We start from the raw sequence: 15,073 nt of genomic DNA, 5'->3' as shown, positions 1-15,073 counted from the left end.
AATTTGGACATCGTCTGCGAGTAACAATTTTATCCCCTGTTATCCTAAAAATCGAATAAAAATTTTAAATATTCTGTTCGAAAGAAATGTTTGAAAAATGATCTTTTTCGCGTTAGTTTAACATTAGTCATTATTATAAATAAAATTAAAAACAATCCAGTTTAAGATTTTATCGCGCTTTCTTCGATGTTTAATTATTTTTACGAATTCGTCATCTACGTGAATGGCATGTGGATCTTCAAATCACTATTACGTCATCTAATTAGCATTTCCAAAGTTATCTGAAACCACATGCTCGTTTTGTTGATAGTTATACTTTCAAAACGTGTTTCTGGGGAAAACATAAGGTGTAATTATTTTTTCAAAGACTTAATGAATCCTAAGGCGAAAAAGTATGAAATAAAATAGTTTAAAACGTTTTAAAACACAACATCTTTTTTATGGATTTCCACAAGCAAAGTGATAGATAAAATATTTTATGCGACTTATAAAAATCGAGTTCATATAGCTCATTTTTTAGGTATTATGTTCATTTTGTATAAAATTTATCTTGAAATGTGGTGCAAGGTTTTCTTATTAAGATTTTAAAAGAAAGCAGATGAAAAGTCGATGGTTTATTTGGATTTATTGCTGATAGTAGAAAACCATAGACTTTACAACTGGTTTCTTTAAAAAATTTATAAGAAATTCTTGAAATAAAATAAGTTTTTCAGTAAAGTTCCTCTTCTAAAAGTAGGATTATAACTCGAAAGTAGTTCCAACACTGTTACAATTTTCATTTTGAAAATACAGTAAAATAACCGGCAACAGTCTGTCCATCTGGTTAACCGTAAGGTTTACGGTAAAGATTTTACCTTTACGTTTTTGAAATTGCTTACAACTAGTACAGTTAAGAAATCATGAATACAAAAACTATACGTAATCATTTGTAGCTAACTTTATGCAACATTTAAAATTAATTATAATTTTACAAAAAGTTACACGGTTTCAAATGAAATTTATAGCTATATCTATTTAAAAATGAATAGTTTAATAAATATCTCTAACCAGACAAATTTTTCTTTGAAACGTACTTTTCAGATAAATCATAAAATAAATTTTGAAAACAAAACATGTATATTATGTGTACCATTTCAACACTAAAAACGAAAACAATTTAATACCATATTACACTTTTGGCGTTAATCAGGGAGAATTATTACACTATGCTAAAAAGCATTATTATAAATATGAAACATTATATTGTTTTACAAACTTCCTTAAACAGCTGCAAACTACCCGGAGAAAAAAATTCTGGTAAAATTACCACACTCTATAGTAATGACATTTCGGGTTAAAAACAGCAACATAATTTTGGTAATAAAAACCAAAATATACGGTATTAAACTATTCATTTGGTAATTTTTCCATTTATGTGGTAACGATTTATCTGAAATTCTGCTTTTCAAAAAATGCTAAGGTTATACCAAGTTTTACCACATTTACCAAAGTTTATCACAAATTGTTAAACCATATTTTATTGTTAATTTTACAAAATTCATTACCAAAGCACTTCGGTAAAAACGACCGAGCTATCTGGGATTCCCATAGAACCAGAAACACGGTAAATTTTACCATATTTTGGTAGTTTTGACTATGCTTGTTTTCTTAGTGTTCAAGTGTAAACAAGCAAAATTACTTAAATTTTGTTCCACTAAAATTGTTGAGTTCGTATTGCAGAAAATTTGTTTTAAAATATCATTAAATAACTTAAATATCCTTTATAGGAAATAGATAATCGTGAAATTATTTTATACAATTATTTAACAGCAATTTAAAATTTTTAATAAATAAAAAATACCTTTTTGGGGATTCAAAAGAAAGGAGACAAAATTGAAAAACTCTTCAAGTTTTTGAAAATTATTCGAAAGAGGGGGTCACGTGCCCCTACCCCCTTCCGGACTATCAACTATGACGCAATACTCCTTAAACATTTTTAAAAGCCATTCCACTTAATTTAGTATGAAAAGTAGCACAGATATTTTTATAAATTAATTCCAAATGTGATTGATGTCCTTTCCATTCACCCCAAAAAAAATCGAAACGCTTTCGATTAACCACAAACAAACGATAAGAATTTAAAAATTAATCCCATCCGCAAAAGCATTCCGAAATAACGGTTAAAACATCAACCCCTCCCAACAAATGACAAATGAGGCTACAACGTTAAAAAGGGTAAGCCCAAAAAACAAAAACGCTAAAAGATGGAATAATCAAGATAATTCTTTTTTTCATACCGATGCAGAATTATTACAGACGATTTTCGGTGGTTTTTGCTACTCTCGGGGGGTCAACCGCGGTGTCACGGGGCAGGAGAAGTAGGTCCGATGGATGAGAACCAGTCTGGTCACTTTCTCATCATCGAGATACTCTTTTCCCTCCAAAAGATTCTGGGGGATTCTCTTCCAACCAAAAAATAAAATAAAAAAATTAAATAAAAAAAGAATAACTCAAACAAACAAAAGAGGTAAAAAAGAAAAGGTTTCCTCATGACATACTTGCGAAGATCTTGTTCATACGCATCAACCCGATGGACAAGACTGACCCTACGACCTACTGCGCATGCTCCGGATGAAAGTGAGTATATAAGATGCAAGTGAAAGTATTCTAGCATCATCTTCATCCCATCTTTTCCTTTCTCCAAGAAAGCAATCCTTCTCCTCCATAGGGATATACCACCCCTTTAAGTTCTATTGAGGTAAGGTATTGTGGAATATGTATTGTGAAGCTCGCACTCTTTAGCAATGGATTATTTCAACGTATTGCGGCACCGAATTTCGCTTTTAATAATTCCGTGAGAATGTATATGGATGGTTGGTTATGGGGGCATGGGGTGCTTTTTCGCAATATTTTTTTTTATTGCAAAAATTGTCGTTTGAGGAACTATAGTGAATCGGTTTGCGATTTAATCTAAACAGTTAACAATCGTTACATTGTCTGTTCTTTCTTAATAACGAATTTGTATAGTGTTAGGAATTTATCAAATGCAATTGTTTCATTTTTTGGATTGAAAAATGTTCTTTCGTCAGTAAAATTTAAAGATATCGTCTGAAGTTGCGTTGTTATCGTCATTATTCCAATAAGGCAGACGATAACAGTTTCAGTTTTTGTATAGGGTTAGTAATTTAGTATTTGCAATTATTTCTTTTTTTGTATTAAAAAATGTTCTTTTGCCAGTAAAATTTAAAGAGATATACTAAAGTTATCTTGTTATCATCAATATTTCAATAAGGCAGACGATAACACTTTCAGTTTTTGTATAAGGTTAGTAATTTATTAAATGCAATTATTATTTTTTTTTGTATTGAAAAGTGCTCTTTTGCCAGTAAAATTTAAGGAGATATTCGAAAGTTGTTTTCTTATCGTGATTATTTCAATAAGGCAGACGATAAAGCTTTTAGTTTTTTGCTAATGATTTGATTAAGTTGCAAACGATCACTATTCTTTCTAAATAATAAAATTTGTAAATGTTAGGAATTTATTAAAAGCAATTGTTTCTTTATTGAAATAAAATTCTTCTTTTAATACAATTTGAAGAGGTCTTTTTATAGCCGTGTTACTAACGTCAGTTTTTCTCTGAAATATGACTGAACCAGAATTTCTTCCAACTAAAAATTTTAATGATTTCTAAATGCTTGTATCTTTTGAGATATTAATTTGTACATTGTAAATTTTTTAAATCTCATTTAAAAAATGTATTATTCTTTCTGTTGAAAACTATATTTTATTAAAATTTAATTTACAAACTTTACTTTTTAATTTTACTTTGAATTTGATTTAAATTTTTATGAAATTGATCAAACTTTGAAATAAATTTGCTGAAATTGAAATTCTAAATTCCCTGAGTTAAAGGAAAATTTTACCGATTACTACAAGAATACAAATGAGTTGCTTAAATTTAATTCTGGAAACGATATTTTATAAAAATCATCAAATGCAGTTATTAATTTGGAATATTATATATTTTTTAGTAACTTTACATTTATATCATGGTAGTGAGAAATATTTTGAAAAAGAAATTGCTTTATATTAATGATTTCATGCATAATTACCTTAGTTTTTTTAATATTATTTACTTCTTGATGTTAACGTTGAAAAATTTCTATGCCTCTATTATTATATATAGGGAATTTTATTTAAATCGGGAATTTAATTAAAAATTGGTAGTTAATAATTCATTTAATTCTGTTTAATTAACATTTTAAAGTTGTTCAGTTGTAAATATTTCGTCCTTGTGATCATAATTTTAGGGCATTGTGTAGATTTTATTGTGAATAATTTATAGTTGTTTTTCATTATTCAAAAACATCTATTTCAATTTAAGTGAAAAATTTTACAAAATCTTAATAATTGTGAAAAAAAAGCTTTTTTTGGTAAAAAATAATTTACAAAATAAAATTTAATTCCTAATAGTTAGTAAGAATTAGTAAGAGTAATTATTTCAATGTTTTCAACGTATTTAAACCGTTATTTATGTGCTAATTTATTTCAGAAACTTTATAGAGTTATAGAAATTTTCAATAAAATTTTAAATTCTATATGCGATTAATGAACCAAACAATAAAAAAAAAACCTATTTTCCTAATTTTAGATAAATTTTTTGACAGTAAGTAAAATATCACAAATAATTATTTTTTATCGTTATTTTTAAATTTGTTTGAAATATATTCATTTTATACTTTTAAACAAGTTTTTAAATATGCTCGTTTTATGCTTGGTTGTAATAATGATTATGACGCTAACTTAAAATTTTTTTTCTAAATGAAAGGAAAAGTGGTAAATAAGCAATTTTGAAAAAATAGAAATTAACGCTTTTATTATCGGAACTGGCTTATCAGATTATAATCAGATTTAACTGTCAAATTCAATTGTTTGAAAATAAATATAGATCTATAATTAATAAATGTTTATGCTCGTGATGTAAAATTTATTCCACTAGTTTTGCTGAAATTAAAAGAGAAGTGATTGAAAATTATCTTGGAATTTTATAACGAAAGTTAATTATTCAAGAACAAAAAGTGTATAAAAAATTAAATCTACCGAACATGATACGTAAATAAAGATAATACAAGTCTAAAATAATTAAAAAACAAATCAAGTTACTTTATGACCATGTTAATGCTTAAAGATTTAAAGGACTTCTTGAAGGAAAACTTCTTTCAACTGATTTAACTGAAAACGATAAATTTCGCCTCTTTGCTGCGCGGAAAAAACTTTTTACAGAATGAGTTTTTCTAAAAAGTTCTATGATGACGATAGATTTATAATGACGCTACTCTCAGAAAATTATTCATTCTATTTTCAAAATTCTACATTTGCAGAAATTAACTTCCAGAAAATTGCATTTTATGTCTTACAAAATATTTTGGTACTTTTTTAATATAAAGAAATACGTTATTCCGATGGAAATATAAATAACAATAAAATTGAAACGTTCTTTATTTCAGTCCAGTAATGATTTAAAATAATTGTAGGTACAAACGATATATTTCAATTACATGAACTAATTTTAAATTTACAAATCCTCATAACAGAGAGTAGCAATTTAAATGTTAGCTTTAGCGTCAGAATAAAACAGTTTCTCTATAGTATAAGAAATTTTAAAGAGTTAATTTTTATTAAAAATTACCAATCATAATGCATAAAAACATCGTATGATGAAATTTACTGCAGACGATATTTTCTATAGACGATGCGGAACGATAAATTAGCAAAATATGAATAAAAATAAAATCTTTAATTGGCATCGTTCCGTGCAATGAAATAAAAAAAAATTCAAATTTTTTTTTTATGCAGAAGAAAGTAGTGTTGTAAATAACTCGTATATATTATTGTTAAAGATGTAAATTTACGATATTACATTATTTTTTATAAAATAATATAATTGTGTGATAAATTAATAAGACTTTTCATTAATACGTGCTTAATTTTAACAGCTGTATTATTATTTTTATAGGACTGAATAAACTAAAAAAAAAACTGGTTTCTCAGCAATAAACAAATATTGTTTTTTTTTTTCAGATCTTTCTAGTTCCTACTTTTCAATTCCTATCACAATGAGATCTTTAGCAGTAGTCGGTGAGTATAATATATTTTATTTTTTACTGAAATTTCCGGAATGAAAATTTGGTGAAATTACATTTTCGTTTAATTTAAATATCATTAAGCAATTTTCAAAAAATATTTACTCGCAGTTAATGTTTATTTATTAATAAAAATCCACTTATTCATTAATTAGTTGTTTTATCACCTTTTCCTTCACATCATTATTTTTGCGTCAATTATATATCTATTTATTTAAACAGTCTCTTTTTAAAAATTTAATTAGAAATTTAGAGATAAGAAAAATGACTAAACTAAGGATTTTAATTTATTCATTAATAGAAGTTAGCTCCTTCATTATTTTATTTTTTTTACCTTTATCACCTTAACATTGCTTTAAAATTGTCATTTTCAATTTAAATCTCTATCTATTAATATCCACAGTACCTTATTAGCAGGTGATGCTAAAATTTCATAACTAGTTCAAAAGAATTATTTTCTTTTTTGAAATTAATTCTTCTTCGATATTTTTTTCCGTTAAATTTCCTCAAAATTCAGAATGTTATCTGTTTTTTTTTTCTTCATATTTGCAATTATAATGTAGTATTTTTTTTATTAAAAGTAATATTTTACTATATCCAAAACAAAAGTTAATTATTTATATATTTCTATCAATATATAGTTGTATCAATATATATTTGTATCATTGTAACTATTAATACTATTTGCATTCAGCAAATAGTTTAGAAAATACAGTTGTCAGCTTTCTTTTTCAATATCTAACTTAGTTTTTGATTATGATAATCTTTTTTAACATTTTCTAAAATCTGTGAATTCATCGATTTTCAAATAAAACATTTAATGGAAGATTTTCCTTGGTAATTTTTTAGTTTATTTTATTGCATTGTAACTTTAACATTAAAGGGTTCGTAGGGATTTATTTACATGTAAAACAACGGTTCAAATATTTTTCTTCAATTTATTCAATATATTTCGGGAAAAAATTTTAAGACCTCTTCACATTTTGTATTTTTTGCATTAATTTTCATGTGATAATTTTTGACATTTTGATTTTTACTTTTATTAAGTACTGTAATTTTTTTAAAAATTTAGAATCTACAGATTTTTAATACTGATTTTTTAAGGGTCAAATCTAATTATACTACCTAACTAAACTCCTAAATTATGTGGTAAATTTTTATGTAGGAGTGGGATATTAGTTATTTTAATGGAATATAACATAACTGAATTAAAACATAAGAATTAAGTTCCTATTTTATACGTACTAAAAGTTCATTATTATTTACGTTTTAAATCTGTTTAGCATTATTTTCCTAAAACCTTTTATCGTAAACGTAAAAATTCTTCTAAATTTTAAAGAAAGTTTACTTTTATCAAGTTTTCAAGTTTATATTTTAAATTCCCTAGTTTCTAAAAGTAGAGTTTTTCTTGAACTTTTGTTAGTAAGCTGAGTTTTTTGTGCCACCAAAATATAAAAAGTGGTGGCAAAATTTCTCCATTTTTTTAATCAGTGTCTAAGTAAAAGCTTGAAATAGCTTAAGTTAAAATATAAATGACTCATTGATGACTTTTTTTAAATAAAAATGTTAGTGAAAACACTAAATTATCTTCAGTGCATTATAAACGCGCAAATATTTTGTTTAATAGTTCTATTCTGTGACTTATTGTTGTACAAGAATAAGACCTCAGTGCTTGGAGTCAAAAAAGGGAAAGAAACGCGAAAATTATTAACATTTTAGATTATTTTGTAATTTTGAAAATTTTATCATCTTTATCATTTTTCATTTTGTTATTAACTGCATATGAAAGGTGAACAAGAAAAAAAATTGAAATAATAAAAAATTATTGTAAAATTTTAATTTGAAAATACATAATACATTTGTCTTTTTCAGCTCTTGTTGCCTTAGGCCTTGCAGTTGCCCTACCTAGAGTAAGTAACTATCAAAAGTAATTTAAATAATTTAAAATTTTCTGAACGCTTTTATTTATATTCTGTAATTTCAAATTATTTTTAAAAATAAAATTTTCAACTAAAAAATGGCACTTAACAAAAAAAAAAAACAATTATTTCCAATTCAGTCATACTCTAAGTTAAAATATTTTCATATAATAAACTTATTTAAAACTTATTTAAAATAACTTTATTGTACAAATATTTAATATGGTCATTCAACTTTAACCGTAACTGTTTTGATTATTTTATATTTAAATACTATTTTTAATAAAATATTTACCTAAACTATTTATATAATTATATGTATAAAATTTAGATTCATAGAATCAATGTTAAATGTAGATATTTACAATTATATTAAAATTTAAAGTTAATTGATAAAATTCTTGGAAAAAAATATTTTCCACCAAATATTATATTGTTCAATTCAATATCTTTCTTTAATTTTCAAATAAATTAATTCTAAAACGATTTTAATGTATCACCAAGCATGGTACGTTATCTTGACTGTACGTACTATAACGGTCATTTAAATTATCTATCATACAATGTTGCGGTTTCTATACAGTTTAAAAATTTGTTACGTCATAGAAATTTAAAGACACGAGAACAAACTGAATATTGTTAAAATATAAACACATTAACATAAATTTAAACTAATTATTTACAAGTCATCTCGTTCTGAAATCTTTAGCAAAGGTCTAATTTAATAAAGTTTGTCATGAAATTCATTTTTAAATGCCTAATTTAATCACATTAGGAAAGGTTAATAAAACTCAATAGCATTTAATTCTTAATTAAAATCGAATTCTAAAAGCAGTCTCCGTATGCTAGAGACATGTATAATGCTATCATACACGCGCTTAAACTAAATGAGGTTAAAATATAAATGTATTAAAATATTTTTTCTGTATATCAAACTTTAAACTTCCTGCTAATATCAAATAATCGGCCATGAAGTGTTTGATCACCTCACATTTTGCTTAGCAGATAAAAAAGCTTATTCTATATTGAGTGCTAAAATAGCCGAATCGTCCGCATTTTGACCCAATCGCCATTAATCTAAAGGCATAAAGAATACATAAATCACATGAGGTTAAATAAAAAGGTCAAAAGAAATGTGAAATTAACCCCTATAAACATTGTTTAAATCTAATTGAAAACGATAGAAAAAAAGCAAACGATTTTTTTTTAAATAAGATGTTAATAGCGATTAATCGATGCGAATTATAATTAGTTTAAATCGGATTCTAAAAGTAGCCTTCATAGGCTAAAGGTGCGCATAAAACGATGAAACACGTGCTTAAAACTCAATATTGTTAAAATCTAAACATACAAAAATAAATTTCCTGTATACCACATATTTAACTTCCTGTTTATGATAGAGTTGGTCATGAAGTATTCAATCACACCACAGATTTTGCATTGCAGACAACAAAGCATATCCTTTTTGGATGCTAAAATTATCGAATCCATCTTATATCTTCTAATACCCATTAACCTAAAGGCATAGAGAATGCATAAATCACATGAGGTCAATTCAAGAGGTCAAAAGAAGCGTGAAATTAACCTCAATAAACATTGTTTAGAACGATAAACAAAAGCAGACGATTTCCATCTCAATGGGAATCGCCTAAGAAATTTATCGAGTCACGCCGTATAAGTTCTAAATTTAAATCCCGGTTTAAGAACGGGGTGTAACGGTTATAGGTCACACCGGTATGTCTTACTTTCGCCTACGAGTGAGACACTTGATGAGTTAGAACGTGTCTAGAATCGACAATTCTCCCCCGTTTGCTTCATGAATGAAAGTGAAAGTTCTCATTTTTTTTCAAAAAAAACCAGACGACTTTTTTTCTTTTCTTGACTTAATTCATTTCGAACCGTAGCCCAAGGCCTTGATCGAGTTATCACACTTCGTAGCGTAACTTTGACCGTGATAGTAAAGACTGGATTTCATAACTTAGAAAGTAAAAAAGAAATACTGAAAAAGATTTGAACCCGAAGTTAAAAGATAAATTACGCGAAAAAGAAAAAGCAGAAAAATTTGTTGGGAGAATAAAATTTTATTAATCACGTTCTGTTTCTTCCTGAACATAAAAAAAAACATTAATTGATGACTTAAAAATACAGCAATATATTTTTTATTTGAAACGAAATCCAAAATTAGTAAATAAAAGTCGAGATTTAATTGAATAATAATTTTTATTACGAAAAATTATTCATAGTCTTATAAAACAAATTAATGATGTTTTCCATTTTAAATTTGGGAAAACGTTTGAATAAATGTTATTTTTAAGCTCTTTAAATACAATGACGATGCGTATTTAATTACCATAGATACACATTGTACGATTGTAGCCTTAATTTTATAACGGATTTTGAAAGGATTATTTTTTATTGAAATTTCGATATCTAAAGTTTTAAAGAGTTCTGCTTACTTACAGAAAACTCAACTTATCCAAAATAGAACGATGCAATTATGTTCTCAGGAATAAAAACTTAAATCGAAACATTTCAAAAAGTTTATTTTAAAAATAGGCAACGAAATGGACAATATGAGGCAACGCAAGTAACATTACGAAATTCGAAAGAAAAATTATTTCTTCAATGTTCTAAAATTAATCATCGATTTTACAATTTAATCTGAATTAACAATTTTAGTGAATTTTAATAATATTTGAAACACAATTATAAATCTTCTATTTGTTCTTATGAATAATCTATAATTTCATTTGTTCTTATGAATAATCAACCAAAAGTGGTAGTTTAATACAGAATTTCGACAGCTATCTAAGTCTTTCATTTATTCTTATGAATAATCAACCAAAGGCGGGAACTTAATACAGAATTTCGACAGCTATATAAATTTTAACTTTGGATTCATGAATAGTTCATTCAGAAGTAGAATTTAATACCGAGTTGCGATAGCTATATAAATTTTTACTTTAGATTCAGGAATAATCAATCAGAGAGGAATTTAATACAGAGTTGCGACAGCTATATAAATTTTTACTTTATAGTCATTCAGAAGTAGAATTTAATACAGAGTTGCGACAGCTATATAAATTTTTACTTTAGATTCAGGAATAATCAATCAGAAAGGAATTTCATACAGAATTTTGACAGCTATATAAATTTTCACTTTTAATTTCATAAATATCAATCAGAAGCGGGAACTTGAATAACGGTAAATGTATAAGCCTTAGATTAATTTTAATCTGAATTTTAAGTTTAGTTAATGAATACAATTTTAAACAAAAATCATTTTGTCTGTTGGAGAGATTGGAAAATAAGGAAATTATTAAAGAAGAATAGAACAAAGTAATTATCATTTCAAACTTATTTTCTCGCTACGATTTGGCTATAAACACGGAAATCCTACTGTCACGACAAAACCTAAAATACATCTTCACCGTAACTCATAAATCGATTGAAATGCGTCGATATCAACAAAAATAAATAAAATAATCATTATTCTTGAAGAGTTTCTTCTTCGTTGAAAGGTCTAAAGGTCGTATGCAATTAATAAAAATACTTTTAAGAATGTGTGACAATGTTTTTAACAACTCACCTGATCTGTCAAGGTTGATTCCGTGAAAATCATTTTCCGGGTTTGCGTTCACAAACCGGTTCTTAAGCCTAATGAAATCACTCTAACAAATAATGCACGAGTATTATCCCAAAAGATATACGGAAGGAATATTGATAATACTTATTTCGTGAGTCCTAGTTGAATAAAGAAATTCGAAATAATTGAGTTACTTTCGTTTTCTTTATTGGGCTGCATGTTTTTTCCTTGTAGCCCACATGGGATTCAATAACGAAGTCAAACAAAATTTATACACTGAAAGACTTCTTTAGAAATCTTCTATAGAACAGATTTAATCGCCATTGTTCTGAAGTTTATTAAAATCCTTAAAAATGATTATGCTAAACATCAACGACAGATTACGCAGTCGATCAGGAATCTGAGACAATTTAATAAAAGCATTCGAACAAAAGTCTTCAATGGAATAGGCTTAGCTATATCTTTGTCACAGTACTCAAAATTGGTTCAACATACATCCTACAAAAATGTGCATTCGGGAACCAAGATTTGAATGTCTGCATTTTGCACCAATGGACCTAGATACTTTCGATAATTATATATATATGTCCTATCTTGGTAGAAGAATATAGGCTGAATCAGAGAAATCAATATAGGCCCACTACTAGTTAGGTAATGGCTTTAAAATATCGTGTTAATTGGATAATTTTATATAGATCCTATCTAAGAAAAGCATTAGTTTAGCATTGGTCCTTTCAATATCTAGCCTATAACGACTCGAATTACATTGCATTTTAGGCACTAGCAACAACTATATTTTGGTTTCCTAATAGGCTCTAAAAGAACTTGCAAGAGGCCAAGATAAGGATTTTATAATTCGCCCCAAATTATTAATTAACTATTAATTTGGAGGAATGTAATTGATTGCAAATAAATAATTATAATCAGGTTTACATGTTATCAAGATTTCTACGGTAATTAAGATTAGAGGCAATTATAATTAATTGTAATCATAAGTCTCCATAGCCTGTGATCGTAGCTAATGAGTATATGCTAACTTTAGTACTCTGAAGGTCGAGGAGAGTACTAAAACTAGATTGAGAGTACTAGAGCTAGATGGAGTGCACTAGATTAATTAACTAGGACACCATCTATCGCTCAGTTGCGGCATGGCAAAATATAACTCAGATGTCACTGTTCTTCCAATGTCATGGCACAGAACTGCAATCACAATCCGAGTACAGTAGTTGGGTAATCATGCTAAATTATATTTTTAAAAAAACGTGTTTAGACTTGAACCTCATGGTATATTCGGAGTTCTAATCTCAACTTCACTATGCGCAGCAGTTTAAATTCGAGACTAATTGATAACAATTTGCACTTCGGTCACTTTTTGTTCTCGTTTCAGATGAAAAGACAAGCCTTCTTCTTACCAGATGGCGTTGAACTCATTGTAGGACCCATCAACACCAACTTCAACTGCGAAGGTCTCCGTTACGGTTATTACGCCGACGTGGACAACAACTGCCAGATCTTCCATGTCTGCCACCCAATTGTCCATGCTGACGGTAACCAAGAAACTCTCCACTACAGTTTCTTCTGCGGAAACCAGACGGTTTTCAACCAACTGACGCTGACCTGCGCCTTCCCTGAAGACGCTGTCCCATGCCAGAACGCCAGAGATTTCTATTACGTCAACGACAACATCGGAATTGAAGATGCCCAATTCTTGAGGGACGAAGATGTTGCCAGGGCACAACAGCTCATCCAAGGCAAGAAGAAATAAGCTAACCAGGACCGGACCATCAATTCTATCTCCTCCCAACTTCCTATAAGAGTATGGCTGCACAATCATGGTTAAGGTCTGGATATCATTATGGTTATGTGAAGATCTCAGAAAGACCACGTTCCAGGGACTAACAAGAACTCCCAGCTTCCGCTACAGGCCTAAGAACTGTTTATTTTTCTTTCATCAAGTGCTTAAGCCATTTTCAGCGGACAAATCGTCTGCTATGCTGTTCTAATACCGGTGGTTGGTTTCGTTGGGATCTATACCTGTGACTTTCAAAAAATACCCGTTACTTAGGTTTCGTTACTATGAAACGCACATTTCTATAACTACTACTTTTTTCTTTGTTGTCTATTTTGTTAATATTTTTTTTACATATTTTAAATAGATTTTTCTTTTAAATATGTTCTACTTCAGTAGAATACTGCCATTTTCTTCTTACAAACAGACACTGCCAGTACTTAATTTTTCTTTCTTTCGATATTGAGCTATTGTTCTATTGTTAACGGCTTTTTTTTTTAATATTTTGCAGCCATATCCTAGTCTTTGCCAAATGAATGTTTTTTTTTTTAATTTTTTTTTTATTTTTTCTCGTAAGCTTTCGGGGCGATTCGAACTATTTTACTAACTTATCTCTTTAGCTCTAGTATTTGTTATGTCTTTCAACTTTTTTTGTTCTTTTTTTTTAATGTACCTCTTGACGAAGATCGCCGCTGATGTTAATCATCAACGTGTCCTGGTCTTTTTTTCTCTCAGCCCTATGTTCTTTCGTGGTTTCGGTGTCTGAAGCGCAAAGCTTCTTTCTCAGTTGGCGATATATCGCCAAATGGTGCTGGTGCCCAATCTCTAAAGTGCGCGAGTCTATTACTTCTTGGAAGCCCCTATGTATATATACGTACATTCTGTAGTATAAAACTGTTGTATATGTTATATATTATATATATTATTGTGATAAATAAAGCAAGCATTTTGAAAGATTTTGTTGTCCTCAGTTTGTTTCAACAGTTCCAAATGGATTACAAAACATTACTCAAAATTAATTTTAATAAAATAATTTTAAGATTTATTGAAGATGTTCCATTTTTAGAATCCTTAGCAGAAATAAAGTCATAAAAGTTTATTTAATAAATCAAAATTGAAAGGTGAAAAAAAAATTGGTACTTATCTATTTCGCTGGCGCAACTAAATTCAGCTATTTTATTTATTTTAATATAAATAAAGTCATGAAAGTTTATTTAATAAATCAAAATTGAAAGGTGAAAAAAAAATTGGTACTTATCTATTTCGTTGGACCAACTAAATTCAGCTATTTTATTTATTTATTTTAATTTTAATATAAATAAATAAATAAAGTGAAAAGGAAAGGTTAGTAGAACTTATTGTTTTTCAATTGGCTACGTTATCAGCGAAATGGATAAGTATTCAAAATTTCTATCGATATCTATCGAATGACTAGTGTGATGAAAAGCATCAAAACCAGTTTAAATGCCTGATAAAACTTGGAGATGCGTTTTGAAATTCACATTTCAACTCCACCAACCACCCCATGCATAAATTTTTTATTTGAGTCATAAAAAATATTTAGCTAAGCTATAACCCCATTCAGTATCTCAGAATTATAGTGTAATAATTTATTTTCGAAAAATTTGTCCTGGTAAAGTGAGAAATTGTTTTCCAA

The 15,073-nt window shown here is 27.7% G+C and overlaps 1 protein-coding gene and 1 long non-coding RNA gene across 2 annotated transcripts; both read left to right on the top strand.

Annotated features, from left to right (window-relative positions):
• The first annotated feature begins 2,599 nt into the window (after window positions 1-2,599).
• LOC107447248 (U-scoloptoxin(01)-Cw1a) lies at window positions 2,600-14,372 on the top strand. The gene is made up of 4 exons (XM_021148908.4): window positions 2,600-2,737; window positions 6,061-6,117; window positions 7,995-8,032; window positions 13,015-14,372. The coding sequence occupies exons 2-4, from the start codon at window positions 6,096-6,098 to the stop codon at window positions 13,390-13,392; spliced, it is 438 nt and encodes a 145-aa protein (XP_021004567.2). The 5' UTR covers window positions 2,600-2,737; window positions 6,061-6,095; the 3' UTR covers window positions 13,393-14,372.
• Window positions 8,039-11,712, top strand: LOC147812085 (uncharacterized). Its single transcript, XR_015433232.1, has 2 exons — window positions 8,039-10,817; window positions 10,889-11,712. It is a non-coding gene; the product is annotated as an uncharacterized LOC147812085 (long non-coding RNA).
• Window positions 14,373-15,073: the final 701 nt, after the last annotated feature.

The sequence above is a fragment of the Parasteatoda tepidariorum genome, chromosome 4, assembly GCF_982258835.1.
Source record: "Parasteatoda tepidariorum strain Cologne lab strain chromosome 4, Ptep-v5.0, whole genome shotgun sequence".
Classification (NCBI taxonomy): Eukaryota; Metazoa; Arthropoda; class Arachnida; order Araneae; family Theridiidae; genus Parasteatoda; species Parasteatoda tepidariorum.
This window is presented reverse-complemented; position numbering and strand designations above follow the sequence as displayed.